The sequence below is a fragment of the Rutilus rutilus genome, assembly GCF_951802725.1.
Source record: "Rutilus rutilus genome assembly, chromosome: 16".
Taxonomy (NCBI): Eukaryota; Metazoa; Chordata; class Actinopteri; order Cypriniformes; family Leuciscidae; genus Rutilus; species Rutilus rutilus.
Window position 1 is genome coordinate 26,899,061 of NC_140224.1, and position 26,740 is coordinate 26,925,800.

The 26,740-nt window shown below is 39.0% G+C and overlaps 2 protein-coding genes across 2 annotated transcripts in view; one reads left to right on the forward strand and one right to left on the reverse strand.

Moving 5' to 3' along the window:
- afap1l2 (actin filament associated protein 1-like 2) overlaps positions 1 to 26,740 on the forward strand; it is a 39,735-nt gene that overhangs the window by 10,653 nt on the left and 2,342 nt on the right. Inside the window, exons 2-16 of the mRNA XM_084434414.1 lie at positions 6,904 to 7,032; positions 9,742 to 9,813; positions 10,825 to 10,895; positions 16,512 to 16,623; positions 19,775 to 19,983; positions 20,692 to 20,871; positions 20,956 to 21,030; positions 21,133 to 21,217; positions 22,015 to 22,110; positions 22,197 to 22,408; positions 23,868 to 24,013; positions 24,300 to 24,414; positions 24,649 to 24,858; positions 26,055 to 26,316; positions 26,439 to 26,609. Of these exons, the coding sequence (XP_084290540.1) occupies positions 6,904 to 7,032; positions 9,742 to 9,813; positions 10,825 to 10,895; positions 16,512 to 16,623; positions 19,775 to 19,983; positions 20,692 to 20,871; positions 20,956 to 21,030; positions 21,133 to 21,217; positions 22,015 to 22,110; positions 22,197 to 22,408; positions 23,868 to 24,013; positions 24,300 to 24,414; positions 24,649 to 24,858; positions 26,055 to 26,316; positions 26,439 to 26,609 (2,145 nt within the window). The remainder of the gene's footprint in view (positions 1 to 6,903; positions 7,033 to 9,741; positions 9,814 to 10,824; positions 10,896 to 16,511; positions 16,624 to 19,774; positions 19,984 to 20,691; positions 20,872 to 20,955; positions 21,031 to 21,132; positions 21,218 to 22,014; positions 22,111 to 22,196; positions 22,409 to 23,867; positions 24,014 to 24,299; positions 24,415 to 24,648; positions 24,859 to 26,054; positions 26,317 to 26,438; positions 26,610 to 26,740) is intronic.
- On the reverse strand, positions 12,381 to 15,036 carry LOC311306164 (kelch repeat and BTB domain-containing protein 13). Its single transcript, XM_084434415.1, has one exon. The coding sequence runs from the start codon at positions 13,937 to 13,939 to the stop codon at positions 12,443 to 12,445; it is 1,497 nt and encodes a 498-aa protein (XP_084290541.1). The 5' UTR covers positions 13,940 to 15,036; the 3' UTR covers positions 12,381 to 12,442.

Sequence of the window (26,740 nt, forward strand, 5' to 3'; positions counted from 1 at the left end):
TTGGAATCTGATTACGTAATCCAGATTACATATAATCAGTTACTACATAGCACTGTACACCGTAATTTTTCTTTTCAATTTGCTTAATTTAACTGTATCATGTATAATTTGAGTCTTATTTACAAAAGTGTTTCTTACTTATTTTGAGCCGCATTTACTTAAGCCATTTAAGTTTTGTTAACTTAATTGTATCTGTGATCTGAGGAACAGTGTACTCTCAAAGCGCATTGCGGCATAAATAAATTAAGCACTTTTTAAAAGCAACCTATTTATTCCTTCTCTTCCTTTAAAACAACAAATAACTGGGATTGTATTGTTCCATCACGGAATTGTTGCGACACAAAGCGGAGTGCATTATTTTCCTAATAATTCAACATACCGGAGTCAATTATTCCGCTTATACTACAGTTATGGTGTGGTATGTACAGTTTTCTTATGCATCTCATCCCATGCCTCCGTTGCTAATTCCAAAACATCAATTTACAGCTATGGAGGCTCGAACCATGAATAGCAGTCTAATGCAGTTATTAGAGAGAGAGAGAGAAAGATCTTACTTTGTCATTGTCTGGATTTTGGTTCCTTTCTGCTCTAAGGACCTTTGAAATAGAATTATAATGCAGTCAAAATCTGCCGGGAACTATTTTAGCCGTGCATTTCCCTGAAAATAATTGCACACCTTAGAATGTTCGTCAGCCAATCAGATTCAAGCATTCAACAGCCCAGTATTATAAAGTAATATAAATGAAGTTCCAAGTGCCCAATCAAAAGGAAAACCATTTTAGGAAATCAACATAGTGTTTGGCTACTGTTAAAGAATAATCTTCTTTTTGTTATCTTATTGTTATCCAGTTTATTTTATTTCAGCTTTATTCAGTAAAGTTTAATTTAACATTAAAAACACTGGTGTGCATTGTTTAGTACTCAGGGTGTAGACTGTAGTAGATGACTCAGCAAATGTCTGTAGAGTGCTGATTTCATCTCCATGAGATAAGATTCAAGGCCCAAGGCACTGGCAGTTTAGTCATGTTCAAAGGTATCGCAGTGTTTTCAGAAGAATAGATGATGTGATCCATAGCTGCACCCACACAAGGTTTATGTACTGTAGCTAAGAGGATAAAGAGGTTACTCTGCTCTTCTCCATCTATACAATATTAAAGTAGTCAAATGTATTTGACCGTAGGTCCCTACAGATCTCGTCCATAACTCGGTCTCTCTCAAAAATTGTGATTATAAACGGTCCAGAGGCTCCAGACAAAAGAAAACATTTCGACTCCTTTTGATAATGAGTAATTGTAGGAAATGGAATTTGTAACCCAGATTTTCTGAGCAATCTGATTTTCTGTTGCCAGTGCTCCTGATTGCTTAATCTAAATAAACTGAAAAGCATGAAGTGGAGCCAGCAGGGCCAGACCATAATGCAACATTCCTGTGTCGAGAGATATATTAGTAAAATGAACTTGTTGTTGGCTGATAGATGGATGTTTAAGAGAATTGGTGTGATCAGCATTATGCTGAAACGTGACACAGTATGTTTTAATTTATGTTGTACAGAATTATATATAATTGATGCAATTTTACTGAGTAATCTCATTTGGGTGGGCGCATATATATGTTTTTAGTAAAGATTCAATGTGGTTGTTGCGTTTGAGAGGAATTGAAGCCAGATTATTATGATATCTCATTAAACATGATGAAACCAGTCTTTATCTCTGGTGGTTTTTAAAGAAGCTTGTATGTTTTTGTGCGGAAGCAGTTCTGATTATATAGCAATTTTATAAGATTTTATGTTCACTGGCAAAAATCAAGGACTGTGCTGTTCATGCTGAGTATGTAAAATTGTAGTATCAGTAGAAAAAGATGTAATAGGTTTCAAATGATTGATTTGGCTGGGTTTGAGTCGGCAGGTATCTCGTTCGTGACAAGTCTGCAAGTTTTATGAGCGCAGCACATTGCGGTTTCTCATTTAACATGCAAAAAGGGGCATCTTCAAAGTGCCATGGTTATAGTATTATGGCCTTTTTAAATCTAAGGGTCAGATAGGGGTGAAAATATTTAAAGACGGACGTTGTACAATAGTTAGTTGTTAATAGCAAGAGCTGTAGCAGTAATTCTTGAAATGCATTTACTTAAAATCTCAAGCAACTGTATAGTACTGATCCATCTTTGACTTGTGTATTGTGTATGCAGCATGCATATTGACCAGTGTTTTTGTGAAGTGCTCTTTCTAGAGGTATATAAAAGATCAGTGCTTCTGTTCTGCTTTTCTGCAGTCTCAGGAAGGTTGGTGTCATCTGTTCCCTTTAAACAAGAATAGAGAATTCAATGCAAAAACAAACACCAAAAAACATGCCATCACTGCGGTGATTGCCCTCCCACATGGCCGAAAGCCCGTCATTTTAGAGATTGAGGGTTTGACTCGGGAATCAAATAAATGATGTGCTGTGACACGTCGCCTTGAGCTGAGCTAAGTATATGAGCCACAGCTGGAGCCTGGCTGTATTTTAAGTGTCAGACAGGAATTGCCTGTAAAAATCAAACCACTTAGGACACTAACGCAAGCCAGAGCGGCATCAAAATCGTCCACTCGATTTAAACTCGTGTTTATTATGCCAGCCCTGATACAGCAAACGCTCTGTGGCTTTGATTCTGGGAAGAGCGATGCTTAACCTTACAATTTACCATGAGCATGTGTCTAAAATCAGTTCAATAGCCACTCAAGACAAACAAGCACAGCGACAATGTACACAGTGTGAAATGATTTTATTGAACTCTTCCTCATTCCATCAAGCACTTGCTCTTCGGATCAGCCGCAAAAAGAATTTCTTTGTCTGACTGCAAACTGAAAGTCCAGAAGTAGAGTGGGGTTTACAAAACCCCATCAAACACCTTTATTTGCAATCACTGTTTGTCCTGGAATGAGGAAGTGGTTTTTTTATTAGGCTACATCAGAAAGAAATCCCCTGTTTGCTGCAAAGATCTGGCCTTGTCCTCATTCCTTCAATCAAAGTGAAATTGTTGATCATTTTTGAGCCGTGTGAGTCGTGTGATGGACAGTCTGAAGAGTCACTTTCAAACCCAGGTTTCATTACTCTGAGGAAGTGTGAGCGGTTCTAGTGCTGACAGGGATGTAGCATTCTCGTTCTCACCGTTTGCAGTGTTTAATGGGCTTGGGGCCAAACTGTATCCAACGGAAACTCGGCCCTTGTTGGACTAGAGTCAGCTGACTCCACATTCCCATGGTCCCTCCAGAGAAGGGCATCGAAGTCAATCTCTGAAAACACACCGCAAAGAAAATGTTTGGAGAAATGCTCAGCTGAGCATCATGGGAAGAGAATACATGACAATATTAAAGGGATAATTCATCCAAAAATGATAATTCTTTCATATTTGATTCACCCTCAAGTTGTTCCAAACCTGTATGACTATCTTCTGTGGAGCACAAAAGAGGAATCGAATTGAAAGAAGGTCTCAGTGTTGTAATGTTAGGCAACAATGAATGTCAGTGCTGGACCCCATTAACTTTCATTGTATGGACAAAAAGAGTTTAAATTCTTCAAAGTATGTCTTGCTGAAATAAAACAACTTTTAACTTTTTTAATTTAAAAGTTACTTTATCTTTTTTTTGTGTGTGTGTGGAAATCAACAAAGGAAGTGGCATATACGTTACTTAAAGATTTGTTGTGTGTGTTCGGAAAGATGACCACTCTTTGTGGGTGACAAAACAAAACAAACTGTGAATTCTTGTGAACTTGATGTTGATGCTAAGTGAAACCTCAAGCTGTTTCTGGAATATTTGCTATGTGTTAGAACCACATTTTATAACAAATTCCTACAAATAGTAATTCCATCAAGTAGTATATACTTTAAAACTTTGGATCTACTTTGATACGTCATTATCTTCATAAAGATGATCATTTAAATAATCCTATCAGTGAACTAGATATTGAATCTAATTGAGGAAATATTGAATATTGTTATGTACAGTGAGCTTGTTTATTTGTTTGACGTCTTTGTCAGGAATTTTATCTTTCATACAGGAGTTCTTTTCAGGAGCTATTTATGCACGCAGAGATAGATGGATAGATGTTATCTGTCTCTGAGGAGGCGGACAAGAATGTTCAAATAAATCCGTCTCTCCTTAAGCTATGACTTCCTACTGTGCTTAACATGTCTCGAAGCATGTCTTACTCTCACAGTAATTGCAGAGATTTCACTATTACCATTGACTTAGTAATAATAGACAGACAATAAAATATTAGTAGACAGCTTCATCATTATAGCAGCAGCAAAGTGTATGACACTTATCTTGATTGTGTCGATTTCAAAACTTAAAACAGATACAGATGTATATCTGCTACAGACATATATGGAAAGGATTGTTCCATATTTTATATGCATAAGACTTGTTGACAAAGGACATGTCAGTTGTTGTTTTTAGCATCAAGGTTTGAATTTAAAATCTGCATTTCTTTTACATGTTTCACCATTTTTAATCAGTAGCTGCTTTGCTGTTCGTGTAATGTGACAAATTAATTTTTTTAAAGTATAAATGTATATGTAAAAATGTTGGTACAGATTTAGATCCATATAACACTAGTATAACTGCTTGCAATTTCAAGTCAACAATCTATAAATGAATGTTATTCAGCTCATTGTGCGTGCTAAAGAAAACTGGTTATCTGCCTTAGTCATTGGCAATGATTTCCAGTGTTACTGAAACATTCACAGCAAACTTCAATTATTTAATGGCATTCATTCTTCTCTATCCATTGTCCGAACAGCAGATCATCTGGCTAGGGACACTGCTTGTGGAGGAAGACAGATATTGCCTAGTGTTGCATCACCAAACTGAATTGGGCCTATCCTTCCAAAAGGCAGGGTAAAACACTGCTGTTCCAGAGTTAGAGGAAAGTAAACATCACCACTGTAGAAGCCATAAGAGAAACATCAGCATGGGTTGAATAGTTTTATAGATCATGTCACTAGTTTCGAAACTAGAGAAGTTTATATTTAACCAGTAAGGTAGAAGAGGCTTGACTTTAAATATACTAAAGGGTTTTTGTAAGTGCCTGAGACCTCTTTATCTCTGAATATACAGCGGGGGAAATAAGTATTGAACACATCATCATTTTTCTCAGTAAATATATTTCCAAAGGTGCTATTGACATGAAATTGTCACCAGATGTTGGTAACAACCCAAGTAAGCCATACATACAAAGAAACAAACAAAAATAAGTTCAGAAATTAAGTTATGTGTAATAATGTGAAATGATACAGGGAAAAAGTATTGAACACATGAAGAAAGGAAGGCGCAAAAAGGCATGGAAAGCCAAGACAACTGCTGAAAACTTACAGTAATTAAAAAGCAATCCAGCCCCCTGTCAGTGGAAATTAATAACAGCTGGTTCAGTCCCAAATGATGGCCTACAAAAAGGTCTCATTGCCAAGGTGTCACACAAGACACATCTCATGATGGGTAAAAGCAAAGAGCCATCTCAAGACCTTCGCAACCTAATTGTTGCAAAACATAATGATGGCATTGGTTATAGGCGCCATTCTAAGCTTCTGAATGGTCCAGTGAGCACTTTTGGGGCCATAATACGGAAGTGGAAAGACAATAATTTCACCATAAATTTGCCTCGACCAGTGCTCCTCGCAAGATTTCTGATAGAGGAGTGAAAAGAATAATCAGAAGAGTTGTCCAACTATCTGTGCAATGATATACACATCTAGGTGAATGGATGTTGCACATCTTAGCTGTTTGTATTTCTTGTATTTTAGCGTGGCTGGAATCCTCTGTTGACCAAATAGCATCCTGGACCAGAACTTTCAGTTTTTAAGATGCTGAGTACTATTTATTTAACATTATAATTGCTCAAAATGTGAATGCTGGAGATCAAATCTCTCATCCTCATGTCATTGTTGCATTACATAAAAGTCATTTGAATCCGAAATTTTAAGTATGATGACCAAATATTTAAATGAACAGGAGAGTGATTGTTAGTAAGTTAACTAACAACCAGCACTCACTCATTTGTCCTTTATAAAACGAAGACAAATGGCATATTTTTATTGGACTAAATGGAATGGAATGTTGTTGAAAGGAGTTTGATAGTTTCTGTTTTTGCATGCACCAGTTCTTGATAGCCTTATGTGGAGTTTTAATGAGATGTTAATGGCACATATTAATCTATACTTTCTGTTTCATTTCCTTTTTTGAGCTCGTATCCAGTAAGGTCATTTCTGTTGTAAGGCAGAGTGATTCATGAGAGGAGAAAAACAAAGTATTGCCCTCATAGTCAAGACTGGGATGCCCAGTTTGCTGCTGACCCCTGAGGGCGTGTGGGTAGAGTAATAAGGATACGTCATGGGATGTTGAGAGAGTCAGTGTGGGTAGAGTGACAAAGCCTCATCATTCACCCCACACTGACTCTCTCAACAACCCATGACATATCCTTCACTTGAGCTGATGCTAACTAGCTTCACACAGACACAAAAGGCTAAATAATATGGATGTTTTCACCAATTAGCCAATAGAGCATTTTACATAATGAGGAAATGGTTGGTTTTGTAATGAAACTTACTTGGTTTAATGTGTGTAATATACAGCAATCGCTTTCAAGGTTAGTGAAGCACTGCTTGACAGGCACAAGTGATTCACCTTTGTGCTATCAGGCATTGGTAATTTTCAACTGATTGAAAACTGCTTCACTTGAGTTGCCAGATTGGAGATAATTCTGAACTTATCAAGCATGTATTCATTTTTACTGTGACTAATTTGTAATCAGCATGAGAGGTATTTACTCGAAATCAAGGTTCAGCACAGTACATGAGATCTAATGCACTGACATGATGATTTTATTTATTACTTAAACTAATTATCGTGTGTGTGTGTGTGTGCAGTGCTGGAGCAGCTGTTGGAGCAGCTGCAGAGGTTCCTGAAGATCCTGGATGGAGAGAAGCTGAGTGGAAATGCCACAGTGCAGAAGGGCCTCCTGAATGAGCTGCTGCAGTCGTACAAGTCTTCCGATGGTACATACATAACAACATAATGTCTAGACTAACCATCTAACTCTACACCAAATCCTTCTCAAACTGTGATCTGCAAACCATTGGTGGTCCAGGAAGGATTCAAAGTGGTCTGCGAGTTGATTGGACCAAAGGGACTCACATTAAATGACTAATGATTTTGTCTGCTGTTGGCAATTAGTTGGCAATTTCCCACTGATTTGGGGTGTCCGCATTTTTTTATTTTTTAACGTGGAATCAGGTTTTCTACCTGAAAAAGCCTGTGATGTCCCTTCTCTCTTTACTCTTGTCAATGAAAAAAAGTAAAAGGCCCAACAAAAATGACCGTTTCATACATATTTATTTATTTCAGCATACACTTGCGTAGCACAATTGTTCTCATGGGGACCAACACATTTATAACTTGCGTGTTGTTTAGAGAATCTGCTCTGTTCTGTCTTATTAAGGAGCCCGTAATTTTGGTCCATCCATTTGCTTCTTTCTTCACACAAGCATGGCTGTAGGTTTTTCATGTTCTGGTCTCGGGCTTGTGCACTTCCTCCCCTGGCTTCAAGCTGTATCATTTTCCAAGGCTGTTTTTATCCTCTAGGGACACTCACTTCCTTTTAGTAGCAGCTTATAAATAGCTTTCATTTCCATCCTCCAAATCCCAATCTGTTTTCACTGTACCATCGAAACATGTTTTTGTTTTGTCACAGGGTTTTATTTCCCCTTCAAAAATACATCAAAGCTTTGTTACCTGTGGATTGCCACATCTTATCTTTTATGCTTAATTTAGTTCTTCTGAATAATTGTGAAGGTCCAAAATAATGTCCTAAAATGTTTTTTGTTGCCAAGCAAGCTGTAAATCCATCTCCCACAGGCTGGGACTAAATCAGCACTTTTATTATGATAGAATATGACCTCTCTATGTCTCCCACTGGCCTGCCTTTGATGTGTACAGAAGGAGGGGCCCTGGAGATGCCTTTGGACCCTTACACAAGAGAAGTGTGAGACAAAACTCTCACTGTTCTTCTCCATAATAGAAATCTATTACATGTTCAGTAAAATACGTGAGGGATGAAAGCGTCCAGAATCTGAAAAAAACATTGAATACGAGAGAAGTCTTTGGAAGTCAAAGTCAAAGAAGTCTTTGGCAAGTCCCGGCAAGGTTAAATGAGTGGAGTGAAGAGCATCTTTATTCCAGCAAGTTCACATTCAATGGCCTAAAAGGTATTTGAACGTTTAGGCCGCATATTTATTGCATAAATAAGCAAAGTTCCTCATGTTCACACAGGTGTCCTAGCAGAGAAACCACAGGTGTAGATCATCACATTAACTATAAACATACGTTAGTTGTAGTTTTAGTAATGTTTGACCAACTATAAAATGTCCAAATTTACTTTTTGTCTTCAATTCGAACAGTATATGTATTGTTTTATCATTTAAAACCTATAAACTTCTTTTACTGATATTGGTCGATATTGGATATTGTACATACTCATTTCTCCATTTAAAAAACAAACAAACAAAGATTGTCTTTGCCAACAACTAATGCTCACTTAAAGGAATAGTTCACCCAAAAATGAAAATTCTGTCATCATTTACTCACCCTCAAGTTGTTTCAAACCTGTATGAATTTCTTTCTTCTGCTGAACACAAAAGAGGATATTCTGAAGAATATGGGGAACCAAACAGTTGATGGGCCCCATTTACTTCCATAGTTTTTGTTTATTTTTTTCCCCATCAACTGTTTAGATACCGGCTTTCTTCAAAATATGTTCAGCAGAAAAAAGAAATTCATAAAAGTTTTTGGAACAACTTGAGGGTGAGTAAATGATGACAGAATTTTCATTTTTGGGTGAACTATCCCTTTAAAGTTGTTGTTGTTTTTTAAGAGTCTATTATTTCATTTATTTGACATTTAGACAAAATATATTAGATTTTTTATATCAACCATTTATTGGTTATTGGTCATGATATGAAAATAAATATAGGCTTATCCATATTAGCCAGTGACACTTTTAAGTCACATTTCACAAGTCACATTTTAAGTGTAAATTACAATACAGTCTCCTGATAGCCTGGTTAAAACCATACCATTCTCAGTAGTAACTGAGTTATGGTCTGGCAAAGCTTCATTAATAACTCATTTCCAAAGGGGCGTCACCAACGGACGTCGCTCAAATGCCTCTGGGCGCATTTGGATAGACCGAAAACCAATCAGAGCGATCGTCATCGTGTAAAGCCATATGCTGCGTCCCAATTCGCCTAAGTTACGCTACGCCATAAAAGTATGTACTCTTTTTGTGAAGAAAAGGTATTTCCTTTTGAATGTGTAGCAAAAAAGTAGGCAAGCTTTGGGACATACTACTTCGTCATCTTTATCGGACGGATCTGTCGCGTGCATCCTGTCACTTAAACTGCCCTGTCAATCATCTTGTCACAGTTAAAATCCTCTATTAAATCTAATTTAATTTGTATGTATGAATATCTCATTCCAGCACATTCCTCACTGACACTTATGTTTAGGGGTGGGTTATTTTATTTTTTTATTTTTTTATTACAAATCATATGCTTTCCTACTAATCACATCATACGAACTTGTACGAAATTGCAACCTCTTAAAAGAAAAATGTTTGCTGTTGACCAAATGTTTCGGGCTCCTGCAACAAAAACTGACGTTAATGGTTCAAATCCATAATCCAGTCTTTATTATTGGTTATTTTGCAGAAGGAGATGAAGAATACATCTACATGAACAAGGTCATCGTCACAGGTCAAAACCAAGACCGAACAGACAGAGGTGAGTCTATAATATTCTCTATAATTAACTTGCAAAACTTTTGCTGGTGTGAGGAACTTTACCCCTAATCTGCAAACATGTCTCTCACGTATCACAGTGGTTTATCTTGCTGTTTGACAGTGCTGCTGTGAATGTGTCATGTTTAGGGGGGTGATTGGGTTATGGGTGAAGTGTTAGACCCCCCCCATCCCCCACCCCTCACCATTTCCTGTCGGTTTCTCAGTAACTCCTGTCCTCCTCTCGCTCTTTCTGCCAGACCCCCATCTGAGGCCAAGCTGCTTTGTTTAGATTTCACTGAAGAATGAGAGTAACAATAAAACCAGACTTAACATTCATATCGCAGTCGTCTACGTATCCAGAAGATACATGCATGACTAAACTGCGGTGGCGTTCTTTGATCGGATTCGAAAACGCCACCATTTTTATAAACAAAATTTTCAAAAGGCTTATCAGGAGAACAACCCTTTGAGTTTCGGTGTTGTGAAGAGGGACTTTTTACAATGTAACTTCATAATTTCCTGCCCATATGTGAAAATATCCACAACCTTGTGCTATTTGCATCTGATAAATCTATAATAAAAATCATCTGCATTAAGTCACTAATGTGAAACATCATATAAGCTCACGTAGATCAACAGGTAAATGTAAGTGGTGAGAATTGAATTGAATTGAATTTCAGTAAAAGGCATTACTTGATGGCGTCCTGACTCCTTGATGGCTAAGGGTGACTCTTAGCCCTTGCTGTGCGGATTTGGTATTTGCCTTGCGTTCCTATAGCAACCCAGATGTTACCGTTTGGAGAGGAAGTTGAAGGAATGTCGATGGGACAGCTCTAAGAGACTGCCGCAGGCTAACCATTGATACCAAAACCGAGCCGAACAGCAGAAATATTATGTCTACTTGTTGCTTGCATACTCATACTTCTTTTTGCTGCTTGAACCCTTTGAAAAGTCTTTGATCTATTCATTAACAGCCACTGTTGCTCTGTGTGAAAATCTATATGCTTGTCAGACAACAGACCAGAAGCCAATGGAGAACCAGGAAAACACCAGAGCCCACCAGAGCCGCCTCCTCCTAGACCAGTGAGTGACCCTCAGCATCATTTCAACCTCGTTTAAACACCAGCATTAGCACAAAGACACTGAAACAAAAATCCGACAACAACCAACACAGTTCAATTTCAAACCTAATGTGTCTTAAGATGCAAGTAAGACAAATGCTATACTAAATGTAATCTACTATTAGGGTTGGGCGATATAGTATATTGACTATAGACTATAGTATAGTCATTTTCAGCATGTTTCAATTCATTGAGTCAAAATTCAGCGATTCAATGATTCAATAATCAGTGATTCAGTGATTTAAGAATAAGTGACTCGGTAATAATAAAAATAATTTTTATTGTCAGTTTGTTCATTTAGTAAAAAACTCTTTGAGAAAATGTTATTAGCCACTCAGCATTTTCACTGGCCACAATTTTAGAAATTTTGGTTATTTAGTAGGAGTGACTGTGTTACACGGCACTGCTGAAATCCACCCACGTTTAGCGGGTTGGTGGGCGCTAATGTCAAGCCCTAATTTTGATGTACTGTATATTAAATATTATCAAAAGTATCAACATTTTTGATGAAGCCTACATATAATGTCTTATGTTATATCGCACAGCCCTATCTTTTTCAATCACAATAACTACTACAATGCAAGACACTGTGGTCATTTTATTATCTGCTGTTTACTTTCATTTGTGCCTTTTTACTTGCCACATATTTGTTATGTATCTGTTTCCCACGCTCAAAAATGCTGTGTGTTTTTGTTTAGAAGCCACACGCAAGCCAAATAACTAGTCCTGCAGTTTGATAATGAATTCTGCCTTGATTAGAAACAGTAATCACCTTAAAAGATCACATAATTCTTTTTTAAATGAGAGAAAAAACGTGGAGTCTTTGTGCTGAAATACTTTGTAGCTCCTGTATCAATCCTAGGCTGCTGTGGGAGTCTGCAGTCAGTCAGACATACAGACAGACAGGAGGATGGAGAGCATTAAAGCTCTCCAGTGAGAAGACTTTGAACTTCAGACCCATCTGCGGGGTGCTGGGTCTGATTAACAGCAGCTGCACAAGCGATCGGGGAGCTGTTTATAGAGGCTGGAGAACCGCAGTTAGAATATAGACACGTGTGCATATGTGTGTGAATGAGAGACGGTAGATGTGTTCACACCTATTAAATTAGTGTTTCTCCCATTTGCCATAGAGTATGTTTATTTATTGTTTATATTATTAGATGAATTTGTGCATTTTATTAATTGAAACTTCTGTCAATTCATATGCATATTATGTCATATAATCATATATTCACTTCTAAATCTGGCTTTCTTTCTTCTGTGGAACAAAAAAGGAGAAATATTTCAAATGTGCCTGCCACTCACTTTGCATTTCCCCCTTTTCTTTCATTATATGGAAACCAATATACAATGTATTATTTAAAATATCTTCCTATGTGCTCAACAGAAAAAAGACAGTCAGGTTTAAAACGGCATAAGTGTAAGTAAATAATAACAGAATTTTCTCTTTTGGACACACCACTCTTTTAATTACAATTGCAAATGAAACAACGGATTGATCCACAATCCCTAAGGTGGATGATTAGCCTCTACCGAATCTTCCACACAATCCACGTTGGCATTAATCTCTAATGCTTCCTCTGCATCACGTTCCTGCTGTGCATCTGTGTTCTTGGGCAGTCTGAGTAAGCAGGTCCAAAGCGATCCGCTTTTTGGAAAACCCGTCATCTGTCTGCGAGGCTTCCACTTGTCACCACAAATTACATATTCCAGGGTCAAATTGCGGTTGACGGTGAATGCAGAGTTCCCCCTCACCATAGCTGTGAAGAGGGCACCCCTGCTATTGACGTAGTGTCCTGGCATGGCCGTCCATTGACCCGTAGTGATGTTGTAGCAGTCCATGAGGCAGCGCAGGAAGTCATCACATGGGCCGTTCCTCATGACATACAGGTTGTCGCCATGAGCCACCATGCAGTGTCCGTAACTCTGAGGCTTGACCATAGTGGTGACCAGCGTCCATTCATCATTTTTAGGTGCATATTCATAAATGTCTGTTGTATCTGGAGACTTCCAGAAACATACAAATATCCTACGCCTGGCAACAGCGCTAGCCGGCGCAGCCACAGTACGAGGCGCGTTCTTGCAAAATGTCCACGCGCCTGTGGAAACATCACATGCTTCTACCGAGGACATAATCTTTTTGTCGAATTCACCTCCGATGGCATACAAGTGTCCATCATGACCCACCAGGGTAAAGTTATACCTGGACTGCTGAGGACCATCAAACACACTCCAAGTGTTGGTTTCTGTGTCATAACAGAAGCTTAAGTCCACAGTTACCTTGCTAACTCCCCGTACTCCTCCAACGATATACAGCCGGTTCCCCACGATGGCCACCCCGGCCATGGAGGTGCTGGAGTCTGTTGGCAGATCAGTCAGGTATTTCCAAGTACCCGGTTGTTCATCGAGGTAAAACACTGTCCTGTAGCAGTCTTGCAGCATCTTCATGGACGGGGAATGAGTCCCTAGAGCGACAAACGATGTTGGTGAAAGCGACTCCACGTAGCAGATCAGCTCCTCTGGGAGCGTCTTGACCATGTCTTGCAGGTCAGTGTAAGCATCGCGGATGAACACCGCAGCGCTCTGAAACAACCTCCACAAGCCGTACACCGATGCCGTGTTGTACAAAAGAATGCAGTTGTCGGTATCAAGAAGGTCTATCAAGTGCTGGACTAGAATGTCCACTTGGAGGAAAGCTGCACACTCTGCGGCCTCCACAATCTCATCTGGGTCTTGTATTGCAGGGCGCTCACCCCTGCAAACCGCCATGGCTATGAGGAAGCCCCTCGCTTTCAGGCCTCCCTGCAGGTGGAACTCGTTCAGCTGGCTGTCCTTCATCCCAGAGCGAAAGAGAGCACGGAAATACTCACAGTTTTGCTCCAGGACGGCCCTGTCTATGGTGAAAACGCTCTCTTCTACCCGCACTCTCAGAACTCCAGTTGACTCTTCTCCTTGTTCTTCCTCATTTCCGTCTCTGCTCTGACCCAAACTGCAGGGAGGCCCCATAACACCTCTATCCTGCCTGTCCGTACCCAGATTACTCTGTACACGAAACCATAAAGTTAGACTGCATTCAAGTTAGTGTTTCTGTTTAGGTTTGACCTGTAAACAGAAGTGTGCACATGCTGCAGTCTCACAGCTACTTGCCGCACTAAAAATAGCGACACTAAAATAGCAAAGAGGCCACAGACTTCAAAATAGTAGTGGAAGATTATCGGCACTAGTACTGAAAACAGTTATGAACTTCCAATATAATGCTGGATTAATGCAATTTAAATTAAGTTGATTTGATTAAAGAATTGAATTAAAGAATTTTGCTGTCATTTTTTTCCACAATAGACTTGATTGATTTGATGAGTTTTACCAGTGTTTTCGCCATGCTGTCTGTAATTGACTCAAATACAGAAACCAATACATGAATGATGACAGTAAGACAGACAGTTCAGAGAGCCACTCCTGTTTTTAAATAAAGCTAAAAAGATTATTTTCCTTCAGTACCCCTCTCTACCTCAGAAATGTTTTGGCCCTGGTGAGTCAGGTTTTTTTCTTCACTGAATTTTTGGCATGGGAACGGGGGATTTTCCATGTTCTGGGTGTTCTTTTGGTCTCTTGCCCACTTGCATTTTTTCACTTTTTGTCCCAAAGACTGGTGCTTTATCATTATTTATGCCTTAGACTTGAAATGTTTCCTATATAGACTACATTTGTTTTCTTAACTTTTTTCTTTTCAAGGAGAAGATGGTATGATTTATGGATTAGATAATGAAAACAAGCCTGGGGTGGAGTTCAGTCTCAACATACAGTACTGAGATTTAAGGATTTTTCTTTTGCTCACAGTGATTTTTACAAGCACTTAGCAGCATATAAACAGATCTCACTGTTGTTATGGTTATTCTGGGATGTGGACATGGTCTTGATCCTCGCCAGTGGCCGGAGAAGAAGCGAAACTGAGTTTGACGCTACCCTGAAATGCCTTCTTTTTCTTTTTAAACATTGTCTGATGCCTGAGAACTCAGCACAGTTTTTTCCTGTTTCAAAGATTTAATGTTGAGTCTAGAAGAGTGAGGGTGGGATGAAGTGAGAAATGTGGGGCTTGTGACTTGGGGTCGAAAAAGAAAAACAATACTTTCTACACAGTTCAATCAGTATCTTCCTCCTGTGCGAGGCTGTTCTTATTTTCCCACCAAAACACTAACCATTGGTCCCTCTTGAATGTATGTTTTACTCTTGTTCTGCATCACTTATCGCAGCGGAGCCTCTAGCAAGCTTTTGCATTCAACTTCCCGTATCCTTGACATCCAGTTGTTTATATATATGCCTTGCTATAACTAAGCCTGCCTGTTCACCTCACTTCTGCTTTTGAGAAGCACAAGCACGTCAAGTCAAGCAGGAGGTTTCAATCAAACCACTTAGCACAAGTAAAATGCAAGCGAAAGGAGATTTTCCCAGCCGCTTGTCTGTAACCTCTTGCCATCATTCAACTTTATGGTTCACAAGCTACCGCTAACCCTCATCATCCCTGTGTGTCCATTAGTGTGTTTTTTTGTGTGATGAGGAGAGGATCAGTGCTCTGTTTGCCCAGGGGCTGTCATTGCATTGTGGGTATCAGTAGGGGAATTTAGTAATGTTATGAACCGGCTGATTTGGGAAACCTCATAGCTAGCTCCACACCCTTTTAAAACCATTACTCCTGCAGGCAAACACGTGTGGAATTCCTATTCTAGCTGAGCAGGGCTGAGGTCAGAAAGATATCAGTTTCGAGGAAGAATCCCCCTTCGGTCACAAAGAAAAGCCCACATGAAAGACAGGTGCAGAAACGACTCATCTCTGGGGAGTCTATCTATCCGAGTCATTACATGGGAATGTATTAGAGATATTCAGCTCGGATGCAGCGTGTGGATGTGCGTGCTTTGCACATTTATGTTAATTAACTCTACTGAAAATATAGATTTGCATGCTGGAACAGGCTGGTTTATGATGGTTTTTGGTGGTCTAGCTACTGGACTAGCATAGTCATGAAGCTGATCAGCAAGACTTAAGGAAGCTATTTGACCAGCATGGTTTGGTAAAGCTGGATGACCAAGGATGTTTAGCCTTGTTATTCCTTTCTGAAATTGCAATTTAATTGCAGTAAATTTGCAATGTTGTTGCGGAGACTTTGCAACGACAACAACCCTACAGCAATGCCAACAAGAAACTAGGGTTGTGCGATTTTAGTGCAGTATGCTTTCGTTCCTCCCTAAAAGCCCAAACGTAATGTCCAAATCAGGTAAATCAGTGATTTGTATATAGTGTATACACAATAATGATATATAATGACTTCTCATTATATTTATGAGTTTTTTATATTTTATACTATTTTAATGAAGTGCAATAATGAAAATTTATTTATTCATTTAAATAGTTTTTTTAATATATTTATTTGCTCCACCTCTGAACAGTTGATTGTAAACTCACAATCAGGAGACTGCACCCAACGTATAACTGCATTTTTATTAGGAAACACATAAAAATTGCATTATTATTTGATAAAATAATGAGAATGTTGACATAACAACATCTTTCTCTTTTTTCTCAGTGCAACTTAGGGAGGGAGCCCTTTCCTCTTCCACCAGCTCCTGCTCCAGCATCTTTAGTGCCTGAAAGTTACTATGAAGATCCACAACCCTATGACCCTATAAGCATCAATGGTACGTCTCTAATTGGGCCCAAAGGTGCCCTACATACAAATTATCTTCTATTGTTGATTGTTTTCTTTGATGTTCATGTCAAACCACTATTTAACCTGATTCAAAAAAATAATAATTCAAAGACTGGGTAGATTTGTGACTTCTCATTTTTGTTCTTGTTGCTCTTGTCCTATGAGAGTGAAGCTGTGGTCATTGAGTGCTCTGTTTTAGCTCCTTCCCACTATAGTCTACAGCTTTACTGTGATACAGAGAAGCCTGCAGGCAGGGAACTCAGAATACAGTGAAGGTCTTTGTTCAGCAGTAACCAGTCCTCTGGCTCTGGACACGCAGTGACGGAAGATTGACCGTGAGCCCAGGAAATGGGGCCAACAGTGATGGGGCATTTGGCTGGAGGTGCAAAGTTCAGCCCAGCGAGGGGACAATCATTTACAATATTCTTTGGAAAATGACGTCTCATTTTGGTCAAAGGATACAGAGGCATTATCATGCAGCTGTGCTGTTAATATCAACACACAAGGGTTGCGCAGGGCCAAAATCTGAGATGTTTCGGCACTTGTTTCGGCAGCTGATATCAAGCCAAACCTCATGGTTTAGGATGAGTAAAGCGGATTTCCAGTTGGATATGTTTTGACAGTGATGAAGCCCTAAAATAATTCAAGCATTACAACCACAAGACACAAATATTTAGTGCAGCCCAAGAAATCAATATTGAGTTCTAACAAACAATTCTCATGCATCAAATGCACTTAAAACACTTACTCTTCCTGTTTCTTTCATGTGACATGTCAGCCACATAAATGTTTCACTATCTGTAGCTTCTCACCTGATTTTTTTCTCTTCCTCCCTTATTGCATTTCCCTTTTTATTGTCCTCCTGTGTTTCTGTAGATTTTGGTTGCTTTGCCATCATCACAGGGGTCAGGAAACGTGTAGAAGCTTCAAACACTGTGGTCTATGCTGTGATCACTCGGGGTATCTATCTCTGTTTCTCTCAATGTGCATCAGGAGAGAAAAACAAAGAAACAGCTCTAACTTTATTGGCTACGGCGAAGCGCACGGCTCTGGGAAAACCTCATTGTTTAATGTATCCAAGCTTGAGGCCGCTGACTTTGCGTGTGCTTGCTGGCTTTAGAGCATGCCGCACATATGCACTTTCACTTCTTTTAGCCTCTCCCCCTCTCTCTCTCTCTATATATATACTGTATATGTATTTATGTAATATGTACTTTATAACATATGTATATGTAATAATTATAATAAATAATATAATAATTATATTGCAATAATGTAATATAATAAATTGTATTAATGTGCATGTGCAGTGATAAACATATTAATATATATATACACTCACACAGTTATAATCAAAATTATTCAACCCCCATTGCAAATCAGGTTTATTGGCAAAATTTTAACAAATGAACAAATCAAAGAAAGGTAATTAAAATCGCTCAACACAACAAATGTTGTTCCCCCAAATTCAACAAAAAATGCAACTTTTAATGACTTCTTCAGTCTCAAAATTGTTCAACCCCTTCATGGAAAGCATCTTTAGTACTTAGTAGAACATCCTTTTGCTGTTTTGTCCTTCTGCAAACCAGACGGCAGCTTCTGGCAGCGTTTTTGATGAATCTTAGCCCATTCCTCAAGAGCAATGACCTCCAGTTCAGTAATATTCTTGGGTTTGCGTGCTGAAACCGCCGCCTTCAAATCACACCAGAGATTTTTTATTGGGTTCAAGTCAGGTGACTGTGATGGCCACTGTAGAATCTTCCAGGACTTCTTCTGCAACCAAGCCTTGGTGGAATTTGAGGTATGCTTGGGATCATTGTCTTGTTGGAAGGTCCAATGACGCCCAAGCTTCAGCGCCCTCACTGACGGCATGACGTTTTCTCCTAGGATTTCCTGATACTTCAATGAATCCATCTTGCCTTCCACAAACTGCAGGTTTCCAGTGCCAGAGGATGCAAAGCAGCCCCAGAGCATCACAGAGCCACCACCACGCTTAACTGTCGGCAGTGTTCTTTTCAGCATATGCTTCATTCTTCTTCCTCCAGACATACCGCTGATCCATATGGTCGAAAAGTTCCAGAACAAAATCCCAAAACTTCTGTGGCTTATTTATATGATTTTGAGCAAATTGGAGCCGACTTTTCTTGTGCTTTTGGGTCATTTGTGGTGTATGTCTTGGAATGATAGCATTGAAACTGCATGCGTTTAGTACACGCCTTACTATGCAAGCTGAAACCTCAGTGCCTGTTGCCACCAAGTCTTGCTGCAGGTCTATTGCAGTCACTCAAGGTTTTTTTTTAACCTGCCTTCTCAGAAATCTGTTTGCAGCCATTGATCGCTTCTTTTTTCTGCCCCTCCAGGTAGTGTAACCACTGTTCCTTTAACTTTGAACTTGCAAACTATGCTTCCAACGATGTCTCTAGGAACATTTAGTGCCTTCGCTATCTTTTTGTATCCTGTCACTTGTTTGTGGTTGATACCTTCTCTTAACTTTTTAGACCATTCTTTTGAATTATTTCTAACGTGCAGTCAAACGTGACACTCAACAAACCCATAGCATGTTCAGATATTTCATGTGTTCTAGCTCAAGCACACCTGGTGCAACTAATGAATCCCTTGATTTGTTGCTGTTGCTAGGAATTCTATTTAGAGGGTTAAATCATTTTGAGACATAGCTATTTAAATGACTTTGTTTGATCTGTTCATTGCAGACTGCTGAAAGTCTGTAAATTTTGCCAAAAAAACAGATTTTCTATGGGGGTTGAATAATTTCTATTACAACTGTATAATTCCTGTATATTCCTATAAATCAAGAATCTCAAACATATCTTAACTAGACTAACTTTGTTTAAATAGCTCATACAATTTAGTTATAAAATTTGTCATCATTTACTAACCCTCTTGTCGTTCCCTTTATTTTCCACGGAAGACAAATCATACTGGACTGTAACAACAGAACGTTCATTTTCTGAGTGTACTATTTCTTTACGAATCTGATTTTGCAGGGAGAATTTGCAGTGAGTTAGGTTTTTACTTTCATTTGTTCCAGTGCAATGGTAATGAGAATGAACAATCAGATCATCCCTAGCCTCTCCTTTTTCCTTATTGACTTACATTTTTCTCATTTTTCACATTTACAGAAGATACAGAGCCATTGAGCAGTTCATATGAGTCCTATGATGAGGAAGAAGTGACGAAGGGTAAGTCCACAGCACAGCACCAGTGGCCGTCTCCTGAGGCATCCATCGAGCTAATGAAGGATGCGCGGATCTGTGCCTTCCTCTGGAGGAAGAAGTGGCTCGGCCAGTGGGCTAAACAGCTGTGTGTCATTCGCGAACATCGTCTCCTGGTAGGTGACATCATTGCTTATGTCAGTGACACCCATATCCCACCCATAGCTGATCTATGATAGGAATGTTTACACAAAACCGGGTGTTTGAAATGTGTTTACATCTGTTACTAATACTTGTAGTAATTTACTTAAACGTATGCTTTTAACTTTTCTTAAATGTCTATCAAACAGACCATTTAAAGTCAACCTAAAGTAAAATATATCATATTTATTTTCTTAATGAACATTTCTGGTCTACCTGTACATGATTTATTGTTGCACATTATTCCGAAGAATTTATTTTAAATTAACTTGAAATGACATTCCTATTTACTTCATCCCAACAGTCATGGAATTGTTCATGATTCAGTCAATTTCCAGTGAATAAAAACCAAGTTCTGTCCCACATTTTGGTATAAAAAATGTAAAAAAGGGATTTGAATATTTTACATTTATGCATCTGGCAGACACTTTATCCAAAGTGGTTTACATTGCATTCAATGTGTACATTTTATCACTTAATGCATTTCTTGGGATTCGAACCAATTACCTTGGCGTTGTTAGCGCCATGCTCTACTATTTGTGCTACAAGAATGTTTTATGTTTACATTTCCACTATATCCACAATTTAAATGAAGCTATATTACGAATGATATATCATTTTTAAATTTGGCAGTATAAACCTCTAAATATTAATCAGATTTTTCTGTCTGCTACTGCATTCAGTGCTACAAAAGCTCTAAGGATCAGACTCCTCTGCTGGATATCAGTCTGCTGGGCTGCAGTGTGATCTACAAAGAGAAGCAAACGAAAAGGAAAGAACACAAGCTGAAAATAACCCCGCTGGGTGGAGAGGCCATTGTCCTGGGCCTTCAGAGCAAAGAGCAGGCCGAACAATGGCTGAAGGTGAGGGGCAATGGAGTCATCCCATATGGATGAATAATTACCGGTAAATCAGTGTTTGTTACAGCCTAGTTCTATCTTCTTCAGGTTATTCAGGAAATTAGTCCGAAAAACACTGCGGTATCTGATGTAACCGACTCTCCAACACTCATCTGTACTAAGGTATGACAGTTTGCCGTTTATTCCCCGAATGATTTATGTATTAAACAGCCCAATTTTGTCTCTGAGTCAGGTTAAGCTATAAAGTTCTACCTTTTCTGCCAGGGTGAGCTGAGCGAGAGACACTCAGTGGCATCTGAGAGTGGCAGCAGCACAGACAGTCACGCAGAGAACCTGGAAAACAAAGATGGTGAGAGTGGACTGTTTCAGCCCTTCTTTTAGATGTCACTGCTCATTTTAGATGTACACTGGAAGTGACTTGAAGATGTCTATGCTCGTAGTGTTGAAGATGAACATCACCTCAGAATGTTGCTTAACTTTGGACCATACAGCTGTAAGCTGCAGAATTGATTAGCGTTAATATTTTTTTTTAAATAACTTTGTATACAACTTTATTTTCAAAAGAAACATGCAACAGAAACATGCATCAACATGCACTTCCAGAGTAGAAGCTTCATTGATTATACTATATACTACCATTCAAAAGTTTGGGGTCAGTAAGATTTTTTTAAGCAATTTATATTTTTATTCAGCAAAGATGCATACAATTTCTCAAAAGTGACAGTAAAGACATTATCATGATGTAAAATAATTCAAATAAATGCTGTTTTTGGATTTTCTATCAAAGATTCCTGACAAAAAGTATCACAGTTTACAAAAAAAAACTAACAAATTAAGCAACACAACTGTTTTCAATATTGATAATAATAAGAAATGTTTCTTGAGGACCAAATCAGCATATTAGAATGATTTCTGAAGGATCATGTGACACTGAAGACTGCTGAATGATGCTGAAAATTCAGCTTTACCATCACAAGAATAAATGACATTTAAAATAAATAGTTAAATAGAAAACAGTTGCATCATATAACCCCAAACTTTTGAACAATATATATTAAATATCAGATTATAATATACAGTATAATTATATATATATAATTTTTTTACCTTTAATAATTTACCTTTTAATTGTCATTTTAACTGTAGTTAAGAAGAAATACGGCAAGTTTAGTAACCTTATGAACATTGGTAAAAAGAAGATTTCCTCTTTGGAAAGTCCAGAGAAGACTGTGGATCCGTCAGGTAACCAACCATCACAATATTTAGTTGACCAGCTTTTAAACTCCCTCACAATCTAAAATGTTCATCTTTATTTCACTTTTTTCCAGGCTACCTTAATGTCCTGGTGAACACTCATTGGAGAAGCCGGTGGTGCTCAGTGAAGGACAGGCAGCTTTGGATATACAATGACAAAAACAGGAGCAAAGTGTCCCAGCAGCCACTGTCTCTCGAGGGGTGCATGGTTCTGCCAGACCCCAGCCCTGAACACCTGTACTCATTCCGCATCCAAATGGATGGAGAGGAGCTCGCAATCCTAGAAGTGAGTAGAGAGCAGTGAAGTTCATTACTATAGTCCTGCGTAGCAAGACTTTTGACTGTGCAGCTTGTTCTGCCCACTTAGACATGAAGAGATCATCTGACCGACTTGTAAACATCCAACCACGGTTCATTTTGTTTCTATATGCAGTTTAGAGATCTGAAAGAGATGATACCACAACAACAGACTATGGAAAATGAGTCTACAATAGCACAACAAAAACTCATCATACATAAACAGTGATATAAAGATGCATTTAGTGTATTTCTGTCCATCTAACAATAATAAACAGTTCTAGCTTGCTTAAGTATCTCAAACAAAACGGAATATCTTCCAAAGTCCCTAGCAAACCTTGGAAAATGCTCTTATTTACCCAGTACCTTTATAAGGAGCTTGTGATTTTTACAAGTGCTTTCAATTTTTTTGTGCAATACTCATTCAGCAAATGGACTGTTGGCAATCTGTGGTGTATAACAGATCTGTACAGAACAAATATTTGTTCCAGTTAGAGCTGGACTAGGAAGCTGCAGAAAACCGGAAGTTCCAAGGTCACAGATTAGTAATCCTTTACACTTTCATAATGACCCACTGGTTTTCCAATTCTCATTGTCTGATGCCCTCATGAATCTTGGCATCAGTCTGAATGAGATTTCTGAGATGTGTGAAACTTCCCTCTCCATGTAGTTCTGGTGTCTACAACTTTGCAAGATTCACAGCTAGTATTTACAGTATATGCTACACAAATAATGTAGCCTATGCTTCTATGTTATATACGCTACTGTTCAAAAGTTCAGGTCAGTATGATTTGTAATGTTTTTAATAGAAGTCTCTTATGCTTACCGAAGATGTATTTATTTGATAAAATATACAGTAAAAACAGTAATATTGTGAAATATTGCAATGTGAGATGTCAGTGATGACAAAACAGATTTTCAGCAGCCAGCACTCCAGTCTTCAGTGTCACATGATCCTTTAGAAATCATCCTAATATGCTGATTTGCTGCATAAGTAACACTTCTTATTATCAATGTTGAGTGATTGTTGAGTGAAGTCTTTGTTGTCATTTTCACTTTTCATTTTTCACATGCTTGATGAATAAAAGTATTCAATATACAAATCTTACCAACCTCAAACTTTTGAATGGTAGTGTATTTGTATTTCTTTGTGTACATATTTTGGGTCACTGCTCATAAAGTTATCCTTCCTTCATTCTTGAGTTGTTTATCAGTTTTCAGTAAGACACATCTCAATAAACAAAGACAGAGGGGACAAAATTACTGTATGGGATAGTGAGGATTCAATATAAACTTCAACTTGACTGCCATCTTCAGGCCAGAATGAAGTCAATGGCAAACTTACTTCCTATTTGCAGATTGTTTCAACAGGCCCAGCTGCGCTTGTTAAAGTAAATGAATATCTCAGGAGGGTATCGATGATTAAATATCCTCCTTTTTCCTTCCAGGCTAAATCCTCCGCTGAAATGGGCCACTGGCTCGGGCTCATACTGTCACAAACCGGCACCAAAACAGAGCCGGAAGATCTCACCTACGACTATGTGAACTCAGAGAGAATATCCAGTATTGTCAACGCTGCCAAGACATCCATGTAGTAAGTTACTTCCTGCACATCAGTAATTATTAAAAATGAACATACACTATTAAAGGAGTAGTTAAAAATTAACGTTTTGTCAGCCTCATGTCATTCTAAACCTGCATGGTTTTTTTTTTATGGTGCACAAAAGGAGAAAATTTGAACTATATCCTATAGGCCGTGAACATCCAAAATGACAAAAAAATTACTATAAATGTACCATAAAAGTGGCCCGTGTGACTTATGATCATATGATAGATTTGTTTTTGGAGATTTTGGAGCCTGATTTGTGTGTATTTGTCAGTTTAATGCAGAGGAGGTACTCAGAGCCCAACACATACACAGACAGCCCTCCGTCAGACCCCTATACCTGTGATGACATATACGATGATGTGGCATCCACAGAGAATGAACAGGAGGTGGGTGAAACACCCTTGCAATGCTTTTGTCGTAAATCTATACCTCCCACTTTATTGCAGCTGTGTTTATTCTGAGTCATAGACTCAGGACAGTCGAGGATTCACTTAGCTGTCTGCCAGAAATAATACGAGTGGCAGGAAGTCATTGCTGTGATAGTGTTGTGTTTTTGTAACCCTGCAGGCCATCCAAATTCAATAATCTCTCTCTGATACTGTTCCTCTCTCCGGCTGTAGGAGGTTCAAGAGGTTCAGAATGGCAGCGAGGAGGGAAGCGCAAGCACCGAGGAGAACGGGAAGGAGAGAGTGTATCTGGATCTGCTCCCGGTTCGCTCCTTCCTGCACACGAGCTCGGGCAGAGCGTCACCCCAGATGTCCAACACCGTACAGACAGAACTCAGTCCCTCAGCTGCTCCACAACATGATGATCAGCTACAGCCTCAAGAGGTTAAGATTAGATGCAATGGAAATTCATCCTTGTTATTTTCTAAATGCATGTTCATAGATCTAGCTGTAATAAAAAAAAAATAATTATGTTTTCTTTTTTTATAATTGGACCTTATTATTATTGGATCTTCCGGTGAAAATGTTCACTCTGATGACGTATGCAAAACATAATTAATCATTTAATCTACATAAATTCTGCCCCTGCAAGCCCACATCTCAAAATCCAAGAAACAGCCGATACATAGAATCAAGTTCCTGTCCTACATCTTTCTTCATCAATAACCTGTTACACTCAGATGTATGTTACAATATACACTGAACAAAATGATAAACGCAACACTTTTGTTTTTGCCCCCATTTTTCATGAGCTGAACTCAAAGATCTAAGACTTTTTCTATGTACACTAAAGGCCTATTTCTCTCAAATATTGTTCACAAATCTGTCTAAATCTGTGTTAGTGAGCACTTCTCCTTTGCCGAGATAATCCATCCACCTCACAGGTGTGGCATATCAAGATGCTGATTAGACAGCATGGTTATTGCACAGGTGTGCCTTAGGCTGGCCACAATAAAAGGCCACTCTAAAAAGTGCAGTTTTCCTGTTCCCCCTTTCTCTGGATCGGCGTATATGACAGCGTGTTCCGACAACTGGATTGGCGTATATGACAGCGTGTTCCAGGTCCTGCCAATATCCAGCAACTTCGCACAGCCATTGAAGAGGAGTGAACCAACATTTCACAGGCCACAATGAACAACCTTTTTTTTCCCCACCGGACACCCCCAATACAGTAAAACTGCACATTTTAGAGTGGCCTTTTATTGTGGCCAGCCTAAGGCACACCTGTGCAATAACCATGCTGTCTAATCTGCATCTTGATATGCCACACCTGTGAGGTGGATGGATTATCTCGGCAAAGGAGAAGTGCTTACTAACACAGATTTAGACAGATTTGTGAACAATATTTGAGAGAAATAGGCCTTTTGTGTACATAGAAAAAGCCTTAGATCTTTGAGTTCAGCTCATGAAAAATGTGGGCAAAAACAAAAGTGTTGCGTTTATCATTTTGTTCAGTGTAGATGAAAAGATTTGTCGTTTTTTTTTACTAAGAAAATGTAGGAATTATAAATTGGATTGTTATGTGTTACCAAGGCCACAGTAGCACAATGTTTGCTGAATGTTTGTCTCTTCTAAAACAGCCTGAATATGAAACCTCACTACCGAGCAGCACAGAGATCCTGGACCCTCCACCTGTAGCCCCAAGAGTGGACGCAGATCCCTCTCCGGCCCCCAATCTGTACGTCCAGACTCAAAAAATCAGTTTCCTTAGTCAGCAAAGCCAAAAGAGGGCCTCTCTGTCTCCCCAAACCCTACCCCAGATGCCCCAGAGTCCTCCCACCTCCAGAGCAAGAGCCGCCAGCGCGGATAGACTTTTCGACAGGCTCAAGTTCTCTCCAGCAGGTGAGAGCCTTCAGCTGTAAAGCAAAACTTGTATTTATTTTTCCCGGCCATGCACTCAAGTGAGTATACTTGCAGTATGTGAATGTAGGTCATGACTCCTACAAGCTCCTCTTGTTTATTAGCCCCAGGGTCGGTTGAGGTGAAATTAGGGAAGAACAGGACGGAGGCCGACGTGCGACGTTACACCGACGATAGAGACCGGCTGGAGCGAGAGAGGGAGGAGGTTAAAAACACTCTGGCCACACTGAGGAAAGACAGACGAGAGGTGAAAGAAGAGCTAAACTCCTGCCAAGGTACTGCAGTGATGCCTAATGGTCATGTTAGGAAACACTCGTGTTGAAGCAATAGTTCACTGAAAAAAGATAGTTTAGTCAGTTTTTATTAACCCTTATGTTGTTCTAACTTTGGATTATTTTTATGCTGC

Excerpts from the sequence above, each read along its gene's own strand:
- LOC311306164 (XM_084434415.1), bottom strand. The coding sequence starts at position 13,939 with ATGGGGCCTCCCTGCAGTTTGGGTCAGAGCAGAGACGGAAATGAGGAA.